The sequence below is a fragment of the Dreissena polymorpha genome, chromosome 4 (genome assembly GCF_020536995.1).
Source record: "Dreissena polymorpha isolate Duluth1 chromosome 4, UMN_Dpol_1.0, whole genome shotgun sequence".
In the NCBI taxonomy this organism is placed as follows: domain Eukaryota; kingdom Metazoa; phylum Mollusca; class Bivalvia; order Myida; family Dreissenidae; genus Dreissena; species Dreissena polymorpha.
Window position 1 is genome coordinate 18,724,626 of NC_068358.1, and position 27,832 is coordinate 18,752,457.

The 27,832-nt window shown below is 38.6% G+C and overlaps 1 protein-coding gene and 1 pseudogene across 1 annotated transcript in view; both read right to left on the reverse strand.

Annotated features, from left to right (window-relative positions):
• Nucleotides 1–2,535, reverse strand: part of LOC127879404 (solute carrier family 23 member 1-like) — a 33,457-nt gene extending 30,922 nt beyond the window's left edge. The window contains exon 1 of the mRNA XM_052426187.1: nt 86–2,535. Coding sequence (XP_052282147.1) covers nt 86–261 — 176 coding nt within the window. The 5' untranslated portion in view covers nt 262–2,535. The remainder of the gene's footprint in view (nt 1–85) is intronic.
• Nucleotides 120–27,492, reverse strand: LOC127879405 (solute carrier family 23 member 2-like; annotated as a pseudogene).
• Between the last annotated feature and the right edge of the window lie 340 nt (nt 27,493–27,832).

Consider the following 27,832-nt stretch of genomic DNA (forward strand, 5'->3'; position numbering starts at 1 on the left):
CTAAAGGTGACATAATACATATTTTATGGGGAAAAAAAGAGTTTTCCTCACTAAATATTTCAACAAGACGTTTAGAGATAATTACCGGTACCAAAAATTGGTCATCAACGCAAAAACCATTGATTGATGGTGCGGTTTCTTAGTCCTCCGACACTGACCGAATCCAAGTAAACATTCACAACGGCGAGTATTGTTCTGGCAGTCTTGATCAATATAGCTTTTTTTCCAACACATTTTTTTCAAAACTGCAAACACATACATATACAATTTAATGCAATCAGGGTCAGAGACGAGAAGATGCGTGTGTTACACACTAAAAATTATCTACATAGTTGAAGTCAATGGCATACAAGGTATTGAGGTCAGAACAGTAGACAGTGTCTCTAACTTTACTATACAGATGCCAGAAAGGCTATGAGGCTATATAAGGTATATATTGCTTGTAACTTATTTATATTAACAACAATATTATTTTTATACTGAAGAGTATAATATATCTCTGTTGGTGAAAACATACTTAGTATAACGTCAGGATAAGGCTTAATGGTATTAAACTACAGGAAGTTATTATCATTGAATCAGGTAATCACTATAAGTACAATACACTTGCATGCAATTATCTTTTTTGAAAAACATTAAATAAATATAAAAAGAAAAGTGAAAACATGTTCCAGTATGCATATTCAATAAAAGTAAGTATAAATTGGAATAACAGATGAAAAACAACCAATGAATAAGGCATGGAAAAAATGGGTACATATAATTGTTCTTTATGACACACAGATCTAAATTAGAGATTGCAAACTCGGCACAATGTTATACAAACTACAGCAATGATTAAATTTAAAACATTAACCCATTTATACCTAGTGGACTCTCCCATCCTTCTAAATTTGATCAATTTATTTTCAAAATTAGGGATGTCTAGTATATTTAATTCTATATTTGTAATATTTCTTACAGAAAGTCTTTAAAGCAATTAAAACAAACAGCGCAGACCCTGATGAGACGCCGCATCATGCGGCGTCTCATCTGGGTCTACGCTGTTTGCCAAGGTCTTTTTTCCAGACGCTAGGCATTAATGAGTTAAGTTTGTGAGACAATAGCATTAAACGATTACCGATCACAGTTCATATTCATACATTGTGTATTTCTTGCCACCTGTTATAATTGGATTGCATTTATTCATTTACACTTGTCTAACTTAAACTACAAAATAGCATTATGTATGGCTAAAGCAGACTTTATTGAATATCCAAGCAGATTTTTTTTTCTTATTCATGAAAGGAAAAGATTGTCCTGTTAACATCTCGTGAATTATTGCTGTAGACATATGACATTCCCTGAAATGTTTTACTCATTTGTTGCAAAAAGAAACATAATTCATCATCAGTAAATTTCATTTTATTTAAAACTATTTGTTAAAAGTACCCTGTGAAAGTTCTGTATTGGTAATCCTTTATCAAAACATCATATTTTTTAAATATAGAGATCATATACCAAAATAATATTTCTTCAATAATAACCTGTTTTTTTATATTTCTTTATTAATGTATTACCATGTTAACACTTTTTCTAAAAAAATAATTGTCGGAATATTGTTTGCAAACTTTGTTTTCAAACACTCTATGAAATAAATTATTTACATAATCCGGACATCGTTTCCGAAACTGGAACTTAATGAAACTATATAATAAGTCCAAATATTTTATTCGTTTCTGTTTCAATTGCCGCCACATAGCTAACACGATGCTGAATATGAAGTCATCGCGCACACGCATATATATGCATATGTATAAATTAATTAAAATTATATATTGATAGATTTTCTGAGTTCGCAAATCTCTTTATTTAATCACTAACATTTTGAATCTAAAATTAATACAATGCAGGAACGAATAACACGTTCGACGAAACAAACGGCGTTAAGTGTTCGACATTTTGTTTTATATTTGAAAACTATTCATTTGGGCATGAATACCTAAATCAAAGGAACGGTAGTCGACAAGAAGGCAAAAATTTCGTTCCCTTATGAAAGTTGTGCGCTAGCGTCCAATTTTAAAAAGAGACAACGATGGTCGTGTTTATAGTGTACACATGATATTTTCATGTCATTCAAGCATGGATTAGAATGAACTAAAAATATAATATATAATAATAATAATGCATCAACTTCAGCTCAAAATTTCGTAAGTGTCAAGAAATATCAAGTTAATTGTATTAACAGTCAGTAATTAAAAAAAAAAAAAACAACAATAGAAAACACGGTAAAGAATATGTCAATATACTGTTAACATGCCACAACACATCAAAATATTAATTCATATATAAACATATGCGTTGTGTGTATTTTAAACGTTGAAAATCGAATTTGTTAAAAACTCGCGAGTCGTAAAAAATATTCAAGATACCAATCTTCAACTGGAAGGTCCTTTTTGTCATTTCAGGATTGTCATAAAACCTAATATCGAGTAGGAACACATTTTGTGACGTTATAAAAGCCATTCCAAAATCAATAAATGCATATCCAAAACTTAAAACCGAATAAAACAAATACAAAATAAATAAGCTTATATATATATATATATATATATATATATATATATATAATATACAAAATCTCGTCTAACACGCAAAACATGTGTTATCCCAATTGTTATCAAGGTCATTGAGGATTCTTGCCCACCTCTTTCTCGACTGCGCCTCGATGGTACGGCAAGAAGGGGACGTACTTCAACAGCCGAGAGAACCGGAAGCGCTGGGGCATCAGCGGCCGGTACACGTCATAGCCCTCGTTGAAGAGCGACCTGTCCACTTCCGCGTCTTCGTCGGCGTCGCTCACCTTCCAGGCGGTTATACCGCGCTCTTCCGGCGTCCCTGGAGATTCAAAAGTGACATTGAGACGATTTGACCATTACAATGTATTGTAAAAACAACATGATATAAGGTACAGGTATATGCCTCATGGATATAGTATCGGCAAAAAAAGTGTTACCTTATTTTGAGTAAATCTTAATAGTTGTGCTATTGCGGAAGCTTTATATAAAGGGAAACATCTTTATGTATATACAATTGCCTTTGTCATAACATTTTGATAAACCGGTGAAATAAACGGATTATGTATTACTGTCCACCATCACATTGCCGATATTGCATTCGACTAAAGCATTGCGTATCCTTCAATGGTTCATTGAAAGGGAAGGCTTTTTCTTAAGAGTTTAAATTATCCAATGATATAAAAGCAACTGATACACCGCATAAATGACTTTGTGCCCTATATTCATTACTTTCTATGTGACATAATGGTGTATTATCATTTATAATATTTCTGTTTGTAAGTTTTATTGATATACTTTGTATCCTACATGGTCCACTAATCGTTTTTATATTAGAGATTTAGTTCAACGATGAAGTTCATATAAAGAATGATCAACATTATATACAGAAATAACCAAACCATAGAAAGACGTATGGATCACCCCATATTGAGAACTAACCAAATCAAATAAACATGTAACCACACAATAGAGTAGTGATCATACCATGTGAAGACGTTTCTATTTCATATTAATAAGTGACCACATAACATAATGAAGTATTCCAAAAATATAAAGAAGTAACATCGTCAAGTAAAGACGTATCTACAGCCTACTAGAACATATTGACTTAATAGGCTAAATATAATGCTATTGGGACAGAACAACGTTCATTTCGTACGAATAATACAGTCAAAACTTCCCCGACAATTGTAATTAATTGTTTTTACCAGTCTTCTAAAAATGGCGAACTTCGATCAGCGCTCTAGTCGCAACAATCTATCTAAATTCCACAAACTATTGATAGTAGTGTAACAATTACGCGTCTGGCTCACGTTGTTGCACATTTTGTGTCGGTATAAGTGTCTCTGGCTCATTTCAAAATGTGACCATGAAATTGACCACGATTTTCTTGCAAAATGCTGATTAAGGCGTGACCATACGCGTATACGACTTTTGCGGCTGGGCTCATTTCGAAATTTGACCATGAAATCGACCACGATTGTATTGGAAACTGCTGGTTAAGGCTTGACCATACGGCGTAGAAGATGGGATTTGCAGACTTGTGGCGAAAAGTAGAAAGATTGGCCGAACTCCAAGGGAAACTATCTTGTTTTGAATTAAATTTCAAGTTGCTGTCCCAGCAGCCGTTGTAGTAGGGGACAACGTCGACCGTTACGATCCTCGACGTTGCTTGTCCCAGCCGCGCATTTTTTTTATACTACCGCGTGTGTAAGTGTTACGCGCATCACCTGTGTTAGTAAAATTTACCCACGCATCTAACAAAAATGAAAATAACATAAGTAATTTTGTTTTCTCATAATAAAAATGCGATATACAAATAAAGTGTTGATAAAATTGCTAAACGACAACAACATTGCTACCAAAAAAGCGCAAAGTATAATGTAGTTAATGTTACTTGCACTGGAGAACGGCTTAAAGTGAAACGAGAGGATATTGTTGTTCCGAAATCTAATGCCGCTGAAAAAAGACCTCGCGGTAGACGTTGACGGTTTTCGCCAAAAGTAATTTATAAGTTAACGAATGTTGAAACAGGACAGTTAACAACCTATAATTCAAAATACCATGCAATAAAAGCGCTTGGTTGTAATATAACAAATAAAAGCAACGGACAGGTGCTAAATGGAATGATGTGCGAGATATCATGTTCATAAGCAAAAAAAAATGAATTCAATGGTGTATAATCAACCATTTCAAATAGAATCATATTTCATTCACGAAAATTCAAAATTTCAAGGCTTTGGTATAATGACGTCATTTCGTAACAATAATTTGCAGACTTGTGGCGAAAAGTAGAAAGATTGGCCGAACTCCAAGGGAAACTATCTTGTTTTGAATTAAATTTCAAGTTGCTGTCCCAGCAGCCGTTGTAGTAGGGGACAACGTCGACCGTTACGATCCTCGACGTTGCTTGTCCCAGCCGCGCATTTTTTTTATACTACCGCGTGTGTTAGTGTTACGCGCATCACCTGTGTTAGTAAAATTTACCCACGCATCTAACAAAAATGAAAATAACATAAGTAATTTTGTTTTCTCATAATAAAAATGCGATATACAAATAAAGTGTTGATAAAATTGCTAAACGACAACAACATTGCTACCAAAAAAGCGCAAAGTATAATGAAGTTAATGTTACTTGCACTGGAGAACGGCTTTAAAGTGAAACGAGAGGATATTGTTGTTCCGAAATCTAATGCCGCTGAAAAAAGACCTCGCGGTAGACGTTGACGGTTTTCGCCAAAAGTAATTTATAAGTTAACGAATGTTGAAACAGGACAGTTAACAACCTATAATTCAAAATACCATGCAATAAAAGCGCTTGGTTGTAATATAACAAATAAAAGCAACGGACAGGTGCTAAATGGAATGATGTGCGAGATATCATGTTCATAAGCAAAAAAAAAAATGAATTCAATGGTGTATAATCAACCATTTCAAATAGAATCATATTTCATTCACGAAAATTCAAAATTTCAAGGCTTTGGTATAATGACGTCATTTCGTTACAATAATGATGTCATTTTTTGTTTTACATGTATTGGCGACACGCCACGGGTTGCACTACACCTACAATTTGCAAAATTGAAAAAAAAAATGAATCTACCTTTGATCGTATACGACAGTAAGTTATACACGATACATCAAAATTTAATCTACCCTAGATCGAACAAGTCAGTAAGTTATACCCGATACAAAACAAAATTGAATTGACTTCTCAAAATAAAAACCAAAACCATGAGTGACTACGACAAGCTACATTATTTCCTTATGGGAAACAGAACCAAAGAAAGCCAGGATTACACGCACGTGCTCGTGGGACCGCCGTACTGCAAGTACACGCTGTACAAAGATCACGCAACGTTTTGGAAGCTGTACACGAGCTGCGCGGAACAAGGCGACACCCTGTGTTTCATCGAAAAGCAGAACGATCAAAGTCCGGTGCTGATGGACGTGGACCTGATGTTGAAAAAGTCTCTCGTGGCGAACACGGACGAGTTTGTGGCGACGCGAAAAATGTACACGGACGCTCGTGTTTGCAAAATAATACGGGCGTACCAGCAGGCGCCAAAAATATATACCAACGCTCAAGTTTGCGAAATCGTACGGGCGTACCAGGAGACGCTCCAAAGTGTGGTCGAAAACCTCCGCGAAGAGTCGTTATTGTGCGTCGTTATGGAAAAGCTGTTCTACGAAAAAGTGGTCGATGACGAGGTGCACATCAAAAACGGCTTGCATTTTCACTTTCTGCAACTGTTCATCGAACGAAAGGCGCAAGAGGCGTGCATCATTCCGATCGTGAAGTAAAGGCTGCAAAACCTGTTTGCCAACATCGGCTGCACAAAACCGATCGACGCCAACTCGGTAAACGTGCCCTGGCTCATGTACGGATCAGCAAAGCCTGGTTATAAGCCGTACCTGGCAACGAGAGCGTTCGCGGCCGGTTGCATGGAGGTCGACCTCGTCGACGCGCTGGTCGGCCGCTTGTTGCTGTCGTACGGCGCGAAGGGCACGCTGCCTACGCTAAAGGCGTGCGGCGCGGCATACGTCGAACAGATGTTTCCGATGATTTTCTCGACCTGCCTAACGATTGACACTCAAACCCTGTACTACTACCAAACTGTGCACATGCCGACGACGCCCATGGTCGACCGGTACAGTATAGTGAAAACAACGCGAAAGGGGTACGTTCAACTGTCGGTGGACGAGGAGCTCGCGGAGGCGAAGATGATGCTCGACCTCGTCGACGCGCTGGTCGGCCGCTTGTTGCTGTCGTACGGCGCGAAGGGCACGCTGCCTACGCTAAAGGCGTGCGGCGCGGCATACGTCGAACAGATGTTTCCGATGATTTTCTCGACCTGCCTAACGAATGACACTCAAACCCTGTACTACTACCAAACTGTGCACATGCCGACGACGCCCATGGTCGACCGGTACAGTATAGTGAAAACAACGCGAAAGGGGTACGTTCAACTGTCGGTGGACGAGGAGCTCGCGGAGGCGAAGCTGATGCTCGACATGTTGTCGTTCGAGAGAGGTCAGACATCTACAAAGACTGGATCGTCGTCGGCATGTGCTTGAAAAACATCTCGCAGTGAGACGAGGACGGCTTCAGCATGTGGATCGAGTTTTCCAAGAAGTCGCCAAAATTTAACGAGGCGCTATGCATCGCCATGTGGAACGGCTTTCGCAACACGAGGGACGGGTACAGTTCGGGCACGCTCAAGTTTTTCGCGAAACAGGACAGTCCGGACGCGTACAATCGACTTCAAAATATGGCTGGATTGTTCCATTAAAGAGTAAAACAGGAAGGAAAGACCGAACACGACGACGTTGCCCCAACGTCAGCAGAGACACTTTGACCGTACACGACAGTAAGTTATAACCGATACAACAAACAAAAAATTGAATCTACCTTAGACCGTAAACCACCGGTTATTTACCCGATACAAAAAAAAATATCTTGACTTAAGTATTTTTTTCTCATATAAAATAAACAATGGGAAGCAAAACCGTAAAAGAGTTGAAAAAAGCTGCAAAAGAACTAGGTCTGCGCAGATATTCGAGGCTTAGAAAGCATGAGCTGATAGCGTTGCTGAACACCAGCGGCGATGCAATCGGCGTTGCAAGGGCAACCGCAAGGAACACCACGAGGGTTTCACTTCTCGACGAGCCTGTTCCGGATATTGCAGTACCAGTCTTAAAGCCTGCGGAGGCTAAAAAGCCTAGTGTGATAGAGAGATTATTTAATGTTGCAAAAAAGCACATGCCTGAGCCGTGACATAGAGATTATTTAATGTTGCAAAAAAGCACACGCCTGAGCCCGTAAGGAGAGCGATACAGAAAAGCTATGATTGGATTGTTAATCACACGCCAGAGCCTGTAAAGAAAGCGATAAGCAAAAAGGTTGAGGCTCTTAACAAAAAGGTGGACGCGCTTAAATCGGAAATCGAATCTATTAAAAAAAAAGATTACAATAACAAGCCGCAAATAAGAGAAAGTAAAACAGCAGTTAAACGTTTTGTGAGACAACACGTTATTGATGGAGTTTAAGGAACTGATGCTATAACATTTTTAAATCTTGTTAGGGCTGAGGTTGTAAAGTTACTGAACAACCATCGCCAAAAAAAAATGAATCTAGTGCTCGTTTGTGAAATGGAGAAGCATTCCATGTTACTTGAGACTGCTGTAACCGAAGAAATACCGTTTGTTTCAAGAACTAAAATAGTATTGGAGGAAACTGATGTCGACGAATTGTACAATACAGCATCAGACCTGATTTTGGAGTCCATGGCCATGTTTCAAATACAGGGTATCAATTGGAGACTAAAGTTCGTCATTAGACTGGAAATTAACGCTGTGGAGTAAAAGCCATTAAAAGGTAATTCCTACATACCATTGCCGGATAAGTTGGCTGCTAAAAAGGCAATTGTTAACATGAAGAATGAAGATGACGAATGTTTCAAGTGGTGTGTCACGAGAGGATTAAATCATGTTGTTAAAAATGCCGAACGAATAACGGAAGACATAATAAAACAAGCAAAGTCGCTTCAGTGGGATGGCATTGAATTTCCAGTGGAAGTCAATGAAAATGTGATACGTAAATTTGAAAGAAAAAACAAAGTTAACATCAATATATTCGGATATGATTCTGAAGAAAATGTTTACCCACTCATTATAAGTAAAAACAACAGTCAAAAGGTGCACTATTGTAAAAGATGCTTGACAGGGTATCGAAAAGAAGATGCGCTGAAAAGACATCAATAATATTGTTCTTCGAACGATGTTAAAAAGGGGGTTCTTCCTGAAAAGGGTTCCGACCCGTACCGTTTCAAACATTACTTTTGTCTATGAGAGTTCCATTTGTGATATATGCAGACTTCGAATCGTTTATCAAGCCTATTAGTTCTTGTAACCCAAATCCTGCAGAGTCGTATACGCACAGGTACCAGAAGCATACAACGAGCGCGTTTTGCTACCACGTAGTATGTTCTGATGGCTCATTGTATAGTCAAGACCCCGTAGTGTTTAGGGCTAAGAATGAAACGGACGATGTGGCACAAATATTTGATGAGGCTCTTGAGAAGAACATTAAGGACATCTATGACCAGTTTAAAATTCCAAAGGATATGATTTTTACAAGAAACGATAAGACTGTATACGATGCTGCGACCAAATTTCAATTATGTAAAGGCGGCAGAGGAGGGTTTCGAGTAGGGCGCACCGACGATAGCTTTAAGAAGGTTCGTGACCATTGTCACTTGACTGGAAAGTTTAGAGGAGCCGCGCATAAAAAGTGTTATTTTGAATACAAAATTCCTAAATTTGTCCCTGTACTTTTGCATAATCTTTCTTGTTATGACAGTCACTTATTTATTGAAAAGCTGAGACGCGTTTATGGTGAAAAGATTACATGTATTCCAAAAAACGAGGAAAAGTACATTTCCTTAAGTAAGATGGTTGTTGTCGATAAGTTCACGAACGAAAATGAAAAGGCAATTGATGTGACTCGAGAAATACTGTTTTTTGACAGCTATAAGTTTATGTCTTCGAGCTTAGATGCCTTATTGAAAAATCTGATAGATGATTAGTGTCGTCATTTGAGAAACCACTTTCCAGAGGGTGAGAAGTTTCATCTTATGCGACAAAAGGGTGTCATGTGTTATGATTACGTGGATTCGGTTGAGAAACTTTCCGAAACAACACTACCTCAAAAGGAAGCCTTCTATTTGAAGCTAACGGGTGCGAACATTTCTGAGGAAGATTATGCACGCGCGCAGAAGGTATGGCATGTATTCGGTTGTCAGACATTGGGAGACTATCAAGACGTGTACATCACCTCTGATATCATGCTGTTGACTGATGTGTTTAAAAACTTTGTGACGCTGGCGTAAACAATTACAAACTCGATCCCGCATGGTATTACAGAGCACCGGGTTTAGCTATGGATGCGGCTCTTAAGTTGACGAAAGTTGAACTTGAGCTTATAAGCGACTATGATACAGCAGGATATCCGAGGCGGTGTGAGTACAATTTCAACCCGATTTGCTCATGCCAACAACACGTACATGTCGGAAGCGTGTGACCCGAGTCAACCTTCTTCGTACATCATATATCTGGACGCAAACAATCTGTAAGGAAAGGCCATGAGTAAACCACTTCTGACCGGAAGCTTCCGCTGGATGAGTGAAAATGAACTCCATGATTAGTTTAAACCTATTTATTTTAGCTCGATTGCATAGAAAGTAATTCCTACTTATTTGAAATGCTCTCGAGTCCGTTTCCTGGGCCTAGAACCAGTACTTGGTGTCTATATGGGAGATCGAAAGAACGCTCCCACAGCGGGGATCGAACCCGTGACCTCCCGGTCGCTAGGCGGACACCATATCCATTACACCACGGCGACCTTGGTTGGAACTCCATGATTGGAAAAGCATTTCGAGTCAAGAAGGGAAAGGAAAGCATTTTGGAAGTGGACTTGGAGTATCCGGATGAGATGCACGATAATCACAATGGTTATCCACTCGCACCTGAACGTATTGTCCCCGAGGGGTCAAAAAATGGAAAGCTTAACTTAAACTTCCCAACTTAAACAACAAATCAAAGTATGTCGTTCACTATGAAAACATGTAGCAGTATGAGAAGTTAGGTCTTGTAATAACTAAAGTACACAGAGGAATCATGTTCAGAGAAGAAGCATGGTTAAAGCAATACATCAACTTGAATACCAAGCTACGCACTAAAAATGCAAATGAATTTGAAAATGACCTTTTCAAGCTCATGAACAACAGCGTCTTTGGTAAAACGATGGCAAACCTTGAAAATCGAGTCGATGTCCGCTTGGTGACGAGTAAACCAGAGGCCTTAAAACTATCGTCAAAGGTCAACTACGATAGGTGCACCATATTCGATGAAAACTTGATTGCAATTCTCATGAGAAAAACCAAGTTTAAGTACGACAAACCCATTTATCTTGGGATGGCCATTCTAGACTTGAGCAAGACACTCATGTACGATTTTCACTACAAATACATCAAGGCTTAATATGGAAATGATGCAAAGCTATTGTTCACAGATACGGACAGTTTGGCGTATGAAATTAAAACTGAAGATTTTTATGCCGATATCGCGGGTGATGTTGAACGACTGTTTGATACGAGTGACTATCCGCAAGATCACCCATCGGGGATTAAAACCGGAGTCAACAAGAAGATCATTGGTATGTTCAAGGATGAAGCTGCCGGAAAGCAGATTGAACAATTTGTCGGTCTGAGAGCGAAGATGTTTTCGTACAAAATGTTTGAGGGTAAGGAAACCAAAAAGTGTAAGGGGGTGAAAAAGAACGTTGTTGAGAAGACCATCTCTCACAACGACTATAGAAATACGCTATTGAGTCATGGATATTTGTGAAGAACCATGAAAGGCATCCGATCCTACAAGCATGACCTATATACAGAAAATGTGAACAAAATAGCTCTTAGCGCCAACGATGATAAACGCGTTATACAAGAAGACGGAATAAGCACACTGGCTTATGGACTTTACCGCCTAAGAAAAAACCAAGATGGGCAATAATTTCACGGTTGATTCCAAATTGAAGAAGTTAAGTTTAAAAGCGTGGGAGGACGTGTCGTACCCAGCATTCCCATTTACAGCACGTTCTCAAGCACCTTACAACTTATTGACGTTGCAAAGCAACTCAAAAGCTCAAACGTTAGAGTAAGGTATGTCCGTAAAAACTATCCGTGTCAACCCAACATGCCGGGTACCGATTGGACTGCATGGATACAGTCGGGTGATGAACGTGTCACCTTTGATACTTAAAGTTTAGAGCCTCCGATTGAACTTGTATTGTATCTTAACGATCGAATGAATTAAAGCAAAACGAAACTATAAATAATAAGTTTCAATACGGACAAGTATATCAATGTCGAAGGGGTTTTGTTGCCGAACGTTGCTCTATCCAACTTTCAGCTGATAGATGCCGCTAAACAATTGAACATTAAACACTTTAGGGGTGCCTACGTTCGCGATGAACTTCCAAAAAAAACTAAAGAAAACGAGTGTGGTATTCTGAATCTGGGTGATTCAAAAAGCGATGGTACCCATTGGACTGCCTGAATTAAAAACGGTCATGAAAAGCTATACTTTGACAGTTATGGGTTAGCGCCTCCAGTTGAACTCATTAAGTACCTAAAGGATCCTGTGTATTATAATAGCGAACGAATACAGAAAGAAAAGCGTTGTGTTTTGGGGACACGTGTGTCTTTACGTTCTTAAACAATGTGAGAGCGTAAGCTTTCACATGTCATAAACTCATTATATTGATTAAAATAAACAACACGTGTGTAGATAAAACATGTCGATTAACATATTTGGTAAAACCAACACCGAATCATCGCAACGAGTGATTTCTGGAGGCGTCACATTATCACAAGCCGTCAATACGTTCTTTAGACAGGATGGCAAAATTGCACCAGCTGAAAACATTAATATGGACAATCACACTCCAATAAATGTATCGGATCCTGCTCATGCTCAAGACGCTGCAACAAAAAATATGTAGATCATCGAGCAGTTTCAAAGTCCGGAGATACCATGACTGGGGATTTAAACATGGGTGGCAGGTTGGTACACGAATTACCTGTTCATTATCCGACATTGTACAGTGGACATGAAGCACCCAGTTGGACTCAAGTCAATAGTTTAGTGAATGAGGCAACTTCTTCTCATAAAAAGTATGTCGATGATCAAGATGCTGTCGCTAAACATTATGCTGACCACTTAACAAAAAAATGTTATTCTGGTTATATTCCAATTTTGGATGAGAATATAAGTAGAACGGGATTTGTGGCCACTGCAAGTGCAGTAACTGATGATAAATTTCTAGCATACGGCTTAAAAAGTCTTAATGCCGATAAGTCTAATGGAAGCTGGGCCACACCTGCAAAAAAAGGATGACTGCAAATTAAATGTCCTGAAGCCGTTACCATTTGGAGAGTGGCGCTTAAAGCTCGAGCTAATGATGGTAATAATATAACTGCATGGGAATTTTCTGGAAGCAATGATGCAAAAACATTTTTACCCTGTTGACATCTCAAGTCATGTTGCTTGGCTCTGCTATTGCTCCTTCGTTTTTCGATATTTCGACAACGACAGCATACCAGTATTATAGACTCAATATAACAGCGAAGCGAAGCTCTCGGTGTTCAAGTAATGCAATTGTACGTTCTAACCACTGGATAACATTGGCACTCAAAATCATTTCCATACCCCCTCAGGTAAGGGGGGTTTGGAAATGATGCTTATTCCTTTTTAAAATCAAACCACTGCGGATCAGTACAACATTACTGTTTTTGCGAGGTGTGTATATTTTTTTTACCGACGGATGTTCGTTATTGCACTATATACATTTTAGATCCGTCAGAGGTAAATTTTATTATTTGGTCGGAAATAACAACTGCGTACGCTTCTGTTCCCGCCGGTACATTCTGGTGGAATGTCGCTTGGATTTGAATTTCTACCGATGCATATTTTAAACCGCTCACTTGGTTTGCTGACATCAAACTCCATAATAGGGAACAGGTCTTTGAAATCCGCCGGTGTAATGTTACTCTGTGTCACCAGCGGATACATGCCATAAAACTTTTCGCTAAATCTGGCCGCTTCCTAGTAATCTCGTGAGAACTTTTGGTTTGGAAAAGATAAGTTGTAATCAGCCTCAGGGTATCGTTGATTGTTAACAGTCACATACATGTTATGAAGATCGCAATGATCGAATATCGATGGATTTCTTTCTTTATTATTTTTGCGATTAGTTTGAAATCCTGCCAAAATGTATCGCGGTTTTTCGGTTGGTGTTCTAACACTAAGTCTCCAGTTGAACGACGTAGACTGTGGAACTGTAATACTTTCGCAATGTCTAGACCTGAAAGCAACGGGAACTGTTACCTTTGCCTGAATGGATTTGTACAGCTGAACTTTATCCATATCTGCAGGTAAAATATGAGGCATAAACCATGATAATCTATCAAGGCTTACTTTACCCGCAGCTGGTGCATTTGCTCCAAATATTGCATCATTGTCAGTTTTTCTAACAAGTGCGAGTGTATGTTTAAATCCATACACAATCTTGTCATTGTCATCGCAAAAGCTGAAAATGTGTTTCAGCGGAACAACGAACGAGAATGTTCCCCTAGGGTCAGGCTTCTGAATAAGGTATGCCTGCCTGATAGCAAAGCCTGCGTTATCTACCATATGAGCTGTTGTCGACGGATCTTTAGTCCAAAGCTGTTTGAGTCTTTTACGCTTTTGAAAAACCATCCGGATACTTGAGCATTCCAATCATGGTCGTAGCCTGTAACCTTCTTGTTGATCGGATAGCTTATACGTAATATTGGAAAACAAATGCATAAGCCCATTGTTCGCTTACGTTACTGCAGCATCAGGTGCGTATGCAGTCAAGACGTCGTCGTCTGCAGTTAGTTTACCTTCAATGAGTAGGTACGGTTCCGAAGGATGAGCAAAGACATCATACAACCCGATATCGATAGTTATAGTGCCCGATGAACTTAAATTCGTACCATTTACAGGCTCGAACGCCTTAAACTCATATTTTTCAATGGATTCGTCAATGGTTGTAGCTGCCGTAAAATTTAATATTTCTTTCGAAACTGTTGCTATTTTTATTAATAAAGATATTATTTCTTAAGCCAGACGCAGAGCGGATCCTGTGTTCAACCTCTTTACAAGATCTTGAATTAATATTGCGTTTGCCCTTGTGGTTTCTCTCTTAACCCCGACGCCGGAACCCGCAATCAACTTGTTAATGTTTGTTGCTTTATTGGAACCCATATTTATGAGAGACGCTAACGCTAACTGCTATGCTTCAAAAACCACATTTTTTAAATAGAAATAATGTTTTTAAGTCGTGATTTGAGACGTGATTTGAGACGTGATTTGAAACGTGATTTGAGACGTGATTTGAGACGTAATTTGAGACGTAATTTGAGACGTGATTTGAGACGTGATTTGAGACTTGATTTGAGACGTAATTTGAGACATCTCACGTCTCACATTCATTGAGAGGTGTTCGTCTTTTTTAATGAACGTCTTTCGATTTACTTAACATGTTTTGAAACGTTAACATTGCATCTTCACGTCCTATCGCAATAAGGGACCGTTTTGTTTCCTCATCTATACCTACTCTTATTTAAGATCTTATCTCTTCTTTCATTTCATTGAATTTGTTTAGTTCACTTAGAATCAGTGAGTATTCTTCATCAGAAATTTGATCGTCTGCCGCTTCGATATCACTCATTGTATTCAACTTTGCATCTGCAAGTGTTTTAATTTTTTCGTGTTTCTCAGCTTTCATTGATAGCTTTTTATTGGTTTGACCTCCAACGATAGACAATAGTCCTATACCTAGGGCAGCAACTTTCATTGCTATTGCAGCTGGTGTCGCAGTGATTATACTCAATACTCCTATTCCCGCATCACCTAACACCATGGAAGAAACAACAAGAGCGTTGTCCACTCCTGCTATAACTCTCGCTGCTCTGTGATACTTTTTCGACAAGTTTACGCGCTTGTCTTTTTCTGCAGCCATTTCTGTTTGAATTTCGTTAATCTTTTGAAGTCTGTATGACTGAGCTCTTCCTTTTAACGCTAGTCAGTTCGGGAGCCGACGGGACGACGGCGGGAAGAGATGGATATAGTTTAGATTCTTTGAACTCCATTTTACATATCTAGTGTTTTTTTCTTAAATAGACTGTTGAACATATGTCATTTTATGTTAAGGTTACGCGTCGTTGCACCTTTGCCGCCCTCCGCTATCGCTGTCGCTAACATGCTCACTCAAGTCAATCCTAGTCATATTACGTATCGTTGCACTTTGACACCATCCGCTATCGCTGTCGCAAACATGTTCACTCAAGTCAATCCTAGTCGTCAACCTTACTTACGGCACGAACGCAGACAAAAAACAAAGCGAATTACCTTGAACAATTCCTACAACGTCAGAGTGGTTTTGAATCGTAACAATGATGTCGTCCACAGATTCAGCAATAATCCCATCCTGTAAACTACATCTCGTTTCCTTCAAACTTTGCCTGAGCAATACAGAACAAACGCCGTCTCTTAGTCGTACAACTATTCGTAATGTAATAGGAAGTGCTGCTTTCGGTTGAATAGTGAGCGATTGTTGTGCAAAAATGGTCAACTTACCATACAGTGGTTCTGCATGATGTGCAAGATTCTCGTGAGGCAACCACTGCACTGACGCTTGCGGTTGTCGTTTATACTTGTGAATAAACTTGTGAATTGGTCTTTGCATTTGTTTTTATAATGTTCATATTTTACTTATGAGTGTTATCTACAAAAGCATTCCTAGTATTGAAATACTACTAAATGGTGAATTCGGTCCGAGTAGCAATCCTTTACCTCTTTTCATGTACATTCCTTTCCCAGATTTGAGATAAAGCCCCTCTCTTAGCGAACTACCATCTTTCCACGGAGACAAGTGCAATCCTTTACCCACTTTAGTGACTTTACACCCCATTCCGTTTTTCTTTAAATACATGACACCTGATCCACTTATTTTATCCACAATTTTACTGCCGGCTGCAGCTCCTATGCCAGTTATCGCGCCGGTTGCGAGCGCAGGTAAAATGCTCGACGCGAGAAACTTATCCGATGTTGCCAAAAACGGTAAAATAGCTCCAAAAAATCCACCTTCCACTTTTGCGTTGTGCTTTTGTGCTTTTGACATTTTAATCGTCACTCCTTTACCGCTTCGGTACGCCTTTTCTATTTTATTTATCTGTGCTTGAGTGAGGACTAGCACATGTTCTCCAGATAAATCCTCGTAAGACAAACGAGTAAAGTCATTTTATATAGGATTTATGATAGTGTTACTTTTCTCTTATATGCATTCTTATCGAAAGATCTTCACAGCGCAAATTAACAAGTTTCCCGTTTTGGTCGGTAAGACATGTTTCCATGGACCAAATTTGGTTTACAGTAATAGGTAAATAAACCAAATTAACAAGTACTTCAATGATTTTATAACCAGATCCTACCGATGGGAAAAAACTATAGATAACGTTTTAGTTGAATAATTCACATAGGATGCCTCAATGATATCACTAGTAACTCTTAAGCTGCTAATACTTAATATATTTACAATGCTTTCTGACTCATTATATCCTGATGAGTATACTTGTGCATTAAACCCCAATACCGTTCTGATAGAGTTTGCCAGTCTAAAGTCTATTTTATAATTCGGTGCTACATTGAGTACCGTTTTGAATGTGTTGTTGTTTGGCTCTAGCGTTATAGCGTACTTGTTCGAGACAGAGTTGTAATGCCCATTTTCCCTCATTATTCTTTGCACGTAATCGTTCATATCATCAATTTCGTTTGAACCGTCTGGAAGGTCAATATCAACCCAAGTCTTTCCGTCGTCAGGACTGTAGCAAAAGTTATTGTTAGAAGAATCTATGTTTGGAAATAAATAGTAGGTCTCCAAATTAACTAAGGCCATTTCGTATGTTTTGCTCTTATCGAGTTAAATTGGTGGTTTTACAGAAGTACTTATTTTAGAGCTATTATCCTTCAATATAATGTGAAAAGAATGTTTCGGACCCGTATAAATTTTTATTTGTTTTAATTCCTCTAACATTTGTTCTAACACTCTTGTTTACATTTTTATATTGGTATTTATTTTCTTTAAGTCATATAAAAGTAGTAAAGTCCTGATCTATAGTTACCATTGGTTTTATTGCTAGTAAGATCTTTAACGACAAATCCATAAGGACGGTTCCAGGCTACTTAACACAATTTCTTAAATTCGTCTTTTGACATATCCGTTGAAACGTGGTCGTTGTAGATGTGATTCATATTTTTAGTATCTTGCTGGAACAAACAAATATAGTATGCATTTTCACGTATAGTTTGCCTTGGAAGTTTGAAGTAGTTTTGTGCAAGATAAAAACAGTCAATATTGCTGTGGCGTCCTCTTATGTAATACGTTTCACACTTGTTTTGTTTTCCCAACTGAAGGTCGTTAACAATCATAAGATTTTTTTAGAGCTGCTCAAGTCTCTAGGATCTGGTACATCATCAGCCGTTTCAAAAAATGTACATTCGATGTCAGCCGGTTTAGTTAAACTTTTAGCCATTTCTCCCACTAGAAGAACTGGTGAAACGTCATTCTTCATTATGAAGTCTTGTTGGTCAAACAATTTTATAATCTCTTCTTTTGGAAGCTTTTCTTCAAACGCTTTCTTGATAATTCTGTACTCAGGCTGAAAAAGCGACTTCCCAAACACTTGCAGGTTGTTGTAGTCTAACCAGCCTGGTCGTAGTAAAAGGTTTAACAATAGTATAGTTTTTCCACATCCGCTTTTATCAATAATAAGGCCTCGTATTTGATCTCGGTAAAAGCCTACTGTTGAATCTTTTTGTACTCACATCATTCCACGAAAGATCTTTAACTTCCATATTTTATTTAAAGAAAATATTTCTTTATATTAAAAAAATGTATTGCGTCAAATGTAGAAGCAAAACTGAAACAGTGGGTGTGCAAAATGTTGTCAGTAAAAACAATAAACCAATGCTTCGCGGAAAGTGCGCCGTTTGCGGTTGTGTTAAAACGCAGTTTGTAAAAATGCATAGTAAAACTGGTGGAGACTTGGTTTCGTCGTTGAATTCGTTGACAAGTAAAGTCAAGCTTCCGTTGGCTAAATTTCCCGGTGAAATGCATATTCCAGGAATGAACTTTGCAGGACTTGGAACAAATTTAAACGAGCTTTTAACTTCAAGTGGCGCTTACAAAGACTGGAGCGAACCAGTCCATCGAGTTGACAATGCTGCTTACCATCATGATTTAGCTTACCAACACTTTCCAGATACAGCGAATAGAAACGTGGCGGATAAAATAATGCTTGAACAAATGGCCGCCATTTAAGACCTAACGATTCGTGGAAAATTGAACGCGATATCATAAAGCCAATCCTATCTACGAAGGCGAAGTTCGGGTAAGGTTATAAGGCGAAAAAAAGTCGCGGCTACAGAACTTAAATGGACTGATCAGCTCGCGGACGAACTGCATAAACCCGTTGTAAAACGTTTTAGAAAAAGAATAGTCGTTGCCCATGGCATTGATACAATATGGACTGCTGATTTAGTGGACATGCAAGCTTTTTTCAAGTTTAATAGCGGTGTAAAATACTTGCTTACAGTTATTGGTGTATTTTCAAAATATGGCTGGATTGTTCCATTAAAGAGTAAAACCGGAGTTAAGGTTGCTGAAGCATTTCACAACACATTTAAGGAAAGGCGACCCCAAAAGTTGTGGGTCGATAAAGGAAAATATTTCTACAATAAAAACGTGATGGCGTTGGAAGTCGAGTTGTATTCCACAGAAAACGAAGAGAAAAGTTCCGTGGTAAAGCGGTGGAACAGAACAATAGAGGAAAGAATGTTCAAATAATTTTCAGCCAACTCAACCAGAAAATATGTCAACGTCTTAGATAATGGTCAATGTTTATAACAACACAAAGCATTCATCCATCAAAATGACGCCCGTTGATGCTAGTGATAAAAAGAACGAAAGCGTTGTCTGGTTCAATCTGTACTCCAAACGCCCTCAACAGTACGGTAAGCCACTATTTTAAGTCGGCGATAAGTTGAGAATCACTTAGAAAAAGGGAATATTTGAAAAAGGATATACGCCTAGATGGACTGAGGAGGTGTTTACCGTGTCGCAAGTTAAATATACAGATCCACCGACGTATAAATCACTGATCTTCATGGCGAGAAAATACAGGGTACGTTTTATGAACAAGAGCTACAAACGACGAGTCAAGAAGTGTTTAGAATCGAAAAAGTTATTCGTAAACGCGGAGACAAGTCGTTAGTCAAGTGGCTCGGTTATCCCGACCCGTTTAATTCATGGGTGGACACTCAAAGTCTTATCGACTTGTCATAGAGGGGTCCTGTCTACCTGGAAAGCTAGTCAGATATGCGTGTGCATGCGCGGCTGGCCTCATCCCGTGGTGGTGCCAGCGCCCCAGTCGTATGTACACGTATGGTCAAGCCTTAACCAGCATTTTCTAATACAATCATGGTCGATTTCATGGTCACATTTCAAAATGAGCCAGCCGCGCACCCAATACAACCCCCTTCTACGCCGTATGGTCAAGCCTTAACCAGCAGTTTCCAATACAATACTGGTCGATTTCATGGTCAAATTTCGAAATGAGCACAGCCGCAAAAGTCGTATACGCGTATGGTTACGCCTTAACCAGCATTTTGCAAGAAAATCGTGATCGATTTCATGATCAAATTTCGAAATGAGCCAGAGACACTTAGACCGACACGATATGTGCAACAACGTGAGCCAGACGCGTAATTTTAACACTAATATTGATCAGTGCCCTAGTCGCATCAATCTTTTTGAATTTCACAAACTATTGAAGAAGTCTCTCACCTGGTACGGTGTTGTCCAGCACGAATGCGATAACCGTTCCGACCAAATTTGGATTTTCAAGTAGCATGGACATGATCTTGTCAAACACCAAGTGACCTGAAATGCCGGCACTCTTTAGAACGACTATATGATGACTATCATCATCATCATCATCATCATCATCATCATCATCATCATCATCATCATCATCATCATCATCATCATCATCATCATCAATATTACGATCATGAAAATAATAAGCAAGGAGCATGAGGCTGTGAAAGTAATTATATACATTAAATATGCATACACACAAACAAATAGAGAATTCATGGTTGGTGCCGAGATGTTCGGCATGATCCGGTTCGGCCCAAAAAAGAAAAATAGGGCTCGCTAAAGTTCGCCCTATTTTCTTGTTCTAAGCCTCACCGGATAAACGTTCTCCATCTTGGCACCAAACATGTACTCTCTATTTATTCCTATCGAAGTTAACAATACTGAATGACAAACACACAATCCGAAATACGTTTATGATTCGTTCGATTTTAAAAATATTTAAACAAAATACTGTTAAAACCACCATGTCAAAATCGTTGTCCCTAAAATTCTGAGAGATACTAGATAGTATGTTTCGTCCGAGAAATGACGTCCCACTAGATACTTCATAAATTTCGTAATCAAGTAAATGAAAATGATAAATACGGAAAGCTGGTTCGGTAATATATTCTAAAGAAGAACAAAAGGATGATATAAATCTATAATATAGCGATAACATTTATGATGTGTCCCAATTAATTTCAAAAGTCAAATATTAGAACATGTTAATCGTCACTGTGTGCGTAGGGATACACTGCTTCCTGTTGACCGGAGATAGGAAAATTTATTCGACCCTGCTTTATTAGGTCAATGTTTGCAACAGAGGCAGGATAAACTACTATTTATGCGACTTCCCAACGCATGAATTACCTGTTTGCACGGGATTTTTCACCTTTTTTGCCCACGCGGGCACGCAAAGACCGATGAACACGGACAGTCCCAGTATAGCGATGTTGCGTGGAGACGACATGTTAGTCACCTAAAACGAATACAGACGTTTACATGATTATACTTCTGTGTTGGTCAATAGAAGGATATAGTTTTATTATTTTACTATATTTGGTTTACCATCTGTTAGACCAGTCGACAGCGTACACAAAGTTATTAAATATACGCTAAGTCAAAATCGATCTCGAGTTTACTGGATCGTAGCACTTCTTGGTCTTTAGAATTAACCCATTTATGCCCAGCGTTTACAAAAAGGACTTGGCAAATAGCGTAGATCCAGATGAGTTGCCGCACGATGCGGCGTCTCATCTGGGTCTACGCTGTTTGCTTAAAGGAATTTCTGTAAGAAATATTTTAAATATAGAAATAAATATACTAGACATCAATATTTTTGGAAATAAATTGATCCAATTTAGAAGGATGAGCGAGTCCACTAGGCATAAATGGGTTAATTTAGAAGTAGTTGATTACGTTGCATTATATTCATGCGCTAAATGTGTAGTGCAGGTATTGCAGGTGCAAATTATAATCGATCATATAAGTCAATAAAACGCAAGTCAATCTGTCTTTGCAATATAGTATTTAAAAGGTGAGGTCAAAGGAGAATTAACGTTTTGAATTAAAGTATGACACTTATTTTTAAAATACTATACAGATAAACGACAGAAAAGGAGACATTCAATCGCTAAATTGAACCACTTCATACCTCTAAATTCGATATAATGACGCCGAAGAAAATTCCGTACATGACGACAATGGCCCCGCCCAGGACAGGATATGGTATACTGATGAAAAGCGCTGAGAACTTGGCAAATATGCCGAACAGTATGTAGAGGATTCCGGTGCATACAAACACTTGACGGCTCGCCACCTGAATAAGTACATCGATGCTCGCGGCCAAACTCTAAATTTCCGTATCGTTTTGTCCATATTACAATTTGACTATAGTGTCATGATAATTATGGAAAATAACAACGACAAGTATGATCAACATTCAGTTAATTAGAGTTTCAATTATTACAGCACGTTGTTATGTACATGGTATAAATTTATCAACATAAAATAGAAGCAAGCTCCACTATTGGTTTCCTCTGAAATATGTCATTATTGAGCCTCGCTCTGGAAAAACGGGGCTTAATGCATGAGCGTAACGTGTCGTTTATGATTTCCATGGAACAAAGCTTCCCATATTAGCCTGTACGGTCTACACAATATAATCTTTGAAAACACATTGTATTAAGTCCAGTTCATACGTAACGCGGCTCATTGAGCACTTCTTCAGTATCTTTATGTAATAAAAACTATATACTAGTATGATACCAAAAACATTGGCAGATAAATCATATTCGTGTTAACCCCCCCCCCCTCTCTCTCTCTCTAACTAAAGCATTAAAACGAGTTTATACTGTCAAACCCAAATTTTATCCCATTAACAGCGTACATGTACCTTCGTTACTCCAATAGCGCCAATGTTGCCCCCGGCTGTTGACGTGGCATGGCCGCATCCCACGGTACCGGATATCAAGCTGCACAGGCCCTCGATCATGATGCCGCGATTTACCGCGTGTTTGGGCGGGGCCGGAACGCGACACACATTCGCGCATGCGTAGTAGTCGCCGATAGAATCCAGGACGGATATCAGAGTTGCTATCATGCAGGAAAGAAACGCTGCGGCGTTGAAACCAAATGCTCCGAATTGACCTAGAGATTTTGGGAAAACAACAACAAATGATTGCTTTATAACTGGTATTTTTATGACCTAGAATGCGGTAATATTACAAATAAATACGGTTATTTAATGAAATATACTACGTATTACACTACCGAGCATTTGTCAAACTGAAAGCTTCGTAGATTGTTTTGTTTAATTAAGTTAGTTTTTCTTTAAAATAACCAAGCCTCCTCATTTTTAAATTCTCCCATTCTGCCAGTGCATGAATTCTTTATCAAGACAAGTCCGCCCCTTCAAACATAAAAGTCCCAGCTTTTAGTACTTATAGATGCATCCGCCATAAAATAACGTTTGACGATCAATAATATAGAACATGTAGACAGTGTCATACCTGGATACGGAAATGTAAACCATGGGTTGTCATAGATGACCTGAATTCTAGAGTCCGTGCGCGTGTTGTAACCAACGGAAGTTTTATCATCCGTAAGCACTCCTGCATACGTAAGCGCGCCGCATAGCAGCCAGTTGAGGATAATGGTTATAAGGATCTGGGAAAGAAACATTGGATCTAAAAAGCTCCCGAAACTCGGACTCGAACCACTGACACCTGGAGTAAAATTCTCTTAGACAACTCGGCCATAAGTGCTCATAAGATGTATTTGAAACTTTATATAAGCAATCCTCATAGTATCACAAAATATAACGAAAAAAAACAGACCTCTCCAAATTATTCAATCGTTTCGAGTTGCAACGCTTTATAAGTTTCATGTTTGTAAATCGTCAAAAGATGCATATAAAGGATATTTTAGAGCATTGTCAATGTTCAGTATTACTGTTTCCTTACAAATATCACTACTTAAACGAAAATTTTACGAATCTAAAACAATATTATTTAATTTTGTCAATTTACCAAAACGTGAAAAGGTCCCTTTAATATTGTTGGTCGTCGAGGATAATGAAATTAAGGATTATTGGAATAAAAATTGTATATATAAGTGACAAACAGTTCGGAATAATAAATACCATGAGCTTGGAGATACATAATTACACATGAGTCATGTGTGGTAAAGGAGTGAGGGAGAAAATATAAAATAAGTGTATATTTATTCACACAATGAAAATTCAGCTGCATTAGCATGATAATTTTACCATTAGGTTCTATATATATTGCATGAAACCAATTGTCAAATAGTGATATACAACGCAAATGTACAAGACAACACACAAAAGCACAAACTTTAACTCAGAAATGAATCAAATGGGGGTCATCGCCTTGAAACGCTCAATACTACGTTTGTGGGTTTAAACCGGTTTAAAGGAGCTGCAAACCATGATAAAATGTCAATGTAAATTGAAGACATAAACATCACATGTAGTTGAAGGTAATGGGCAACATGCTCGGGGGAAACATTTTATATAAATTACATACATTAAGTATCTAGGTAAATGGGAAATACGACTTAGACGCGATGGAACGGGCAGAGCAGAATGCTTCATAGTTCAATGTTAAACCTTTTGTTACATACTAGTAGTATATTATGAATTGATAATAGACAGTATTAAGCACCAAAGAAACTTAACATCACAAACAGGTAACAAATTTTCACGATTTCTCTCACCGCAAACACTTGGTGCAGGGGGTATCGTATAATACAGAACCCGAGCGACGGGGTCCATACGGGGATAGGCATGTTGTACTTGGCTAGGTAAAGGAACATCACCACCGCTACCGCTATCGTCCTGCATACACGCGGGGGTGGATTTTTACAAAACAATACATGCTTGTCATGTTATCCCGTGAAGTGGGCAGAGTTATATGTATGAGAATGAAAATGAAAATGCATAAAGATAATAGAAAAACTATTTATACACCTGTAAAGTATCATACATATAGATATATAAGTGTATGTAATTAACGCTTAAGAGTGTTATTGCATTTATTTGAACGAAACATACCATAAATGCGGAAAGCGTCGTCTCTGATTATTCTTTGCGGCATGAACTGGCTAATATCGGACGACACTTTACGCATATGCATAAATCCATGTTTTCAAAAACGCGGCTAATGTTTTACTCACGAATTTGACGTTAGACGATTGTCCGATAAATCAGAGAACTAGATTATATACGCCACAACGTAGCGCAACATACACATTATAAATATCAGAATTGCATGAAACGTTAATCAATTCAACTTATTCTACATACGACAGGACAATTCCCCAGTTAGCTTCCACGAATTTTAACTTTGCACAGGCTAATCTGGAATGACCATTTACGCACATGCATTAAGCCCTGTTTTCTCATAACGCGTCTCATATCAGCATTACGTGAAACGTTAATCAATACAACTAACGCTACATACGACATAGCAATGCCCCAGTTTGCATCCGCGAACTTTAGCACTGGTCCCACGAGGGCGATGAATATGAGGATCATCGTGGGCACGATGGTGAGAGGTCCCACGAAGCGCAGCAGCAGCCCGTGAACCCGAACATCGCGTGCACAAACCCGGCCACGATTAAGCTCCCTTGAATCTGAAAATAGATAAATTGGGCAGTGTTCTGAGAAAACTGGGCTTAATGCATGTGCGTAAAGTGTCGTCCCAGATTAACCTGTGCAGTCGGCACGGGCTAATCAGGGAAGACACTTTCCGCCTAAACAAAACTTTTGGTAAGAAGGGACTTCCTTTAAACGAAAAATTACCATAAAAGCGGAAAGTGTAGTCCCTGACTAGCCTGTGCGGACTGCACAGGCTAATCTGGGAGGACACTACGCACATGCATTATGCCCAGTTTTCTCAGAACGCTTCACAATTTATAATTGAAAAATTTATGTTTATCAATAATGTACTAATTGCTGTATACAGTTTGCAATTTAAACATTTCATACGTCACAGCATTATTAAAGAAGTGTGAGTAGAAAAACGTATCGCTAGTTAATTTTGAACACTCGCCTTAAAACCTTACCATTCTGACGTTGTTAAGTATCCTTTCCATGCCTATTTCTGCGCCCAGAGTGTCATTGATATTTGACAAGCTGGCGTTTGATCCTGCAATGTTACTGGTCATATTGGTTTCTGAAAGAAAAAAGACATTTAAAAAATGTTAAACAAACATAAAACGCAACTCAAATATTGTTGCTAACATGTCTCGTTGTGTAATTATAATAGCTGTAGTTTACAACTATTAACAAAACCCCATTTCTCATTTTCGCCATTTTTACACATTTGTAAAGAACGCGTATTGTGATTGGCTAATTATGTCGTTGCTATGACCACGGTGCTTGCATCAGTAGTCTCATACCCCACCCACTCTTATATATTATTCTCTATATAGAGAAAAGTATATATGGATGGTTTTGGTATGGAGCTATTCAAGAAAGTGTCAAGTTATTTCGTTTGAACATAAAATTGAGTGACATCAATAAACCATGCCAATGTCATATATGTCCCAACGTTAATAAGTTTCAATTAGATAATTGTATGGTTAAGGTATAATTGATTTACGTTTGTGTAAACCGAGACTGATACATAGCCTATGACATCGAAATTGTTACATATCAAAACAAAACCGAGTGATTACCTGTAGCCACTTTTAATGAAAGAGCGCCATTAAGTCGATTCAATAGTAATTTAAGAATGATTGATATTTGTGTTGGCGAGCGTCTTTGCGCCCCTACTGACCTGATGCTTCGCTACTACTGCTACAGAAATTGCCATCAGCACTTGCCACCAAAAGCAGCGGCACCACGTACACTGGCGAGGCTCCTTGGAACAGGGGGAGTCTGAAGTATGTGGATAACGCGATTATAAAATAAGCATATTGCATTAGCAAATATAATACTGGTGTTTCAGATCGGCGTCGTTTATAATAGTGTTGTATTTGAAGGTTCAATCTGTTTTAATGCACATCTACGTGCCTCTGAATGACTTGTACTCATTGAACATTTCTCGGTAAAGCGTTTTCGATCTGAGAACTTCCTTCGAAGTGAAAAAATGTTCAATCGGTTTGATTACTTACCATTTTGATATCAGTGAATTCATAGAACGTAATATAAGATATGGAGACGATGTTTTATTATATATCTTACCGAATCCCCAACAGGTTCTGGCAGACGGTGGTCACACCGCTCATGAAGAGAGTGGAGCTGAGGAGCTTAGCCTTGAACACGTCATTGTGGGAGGCACACACCGCCTCCGCCACGAGCAGAGACACGATCAGATTAGCGGACAGCGACAGGAGAGCTTGCTGAAAATAACAAGTATAAAGATATAATGAGTCTATTCATCGAACATGGCTTTAAACCCAAACACAAACGAGAGATCGCTATGAGGTAAACTATCAGTCGAGTTGAACGCCCCGTTTTAATAACAGTAATACACTCGGCTGTCCAGATAGCGTCTTTAGTACACGCGCTTCTCTTCACACCGACATTAGTTCAATGTCAGTCGTTATGCAAATTTTAACTTGTGTGAGGCCTTGAGGTTAATACGGTATGAGTAGAGAGACACACTTTATTATGCAGCCACAAACTTAATAACAAAATACAAACACAGACAGTTTAATTAGCCATTTATATGATGAA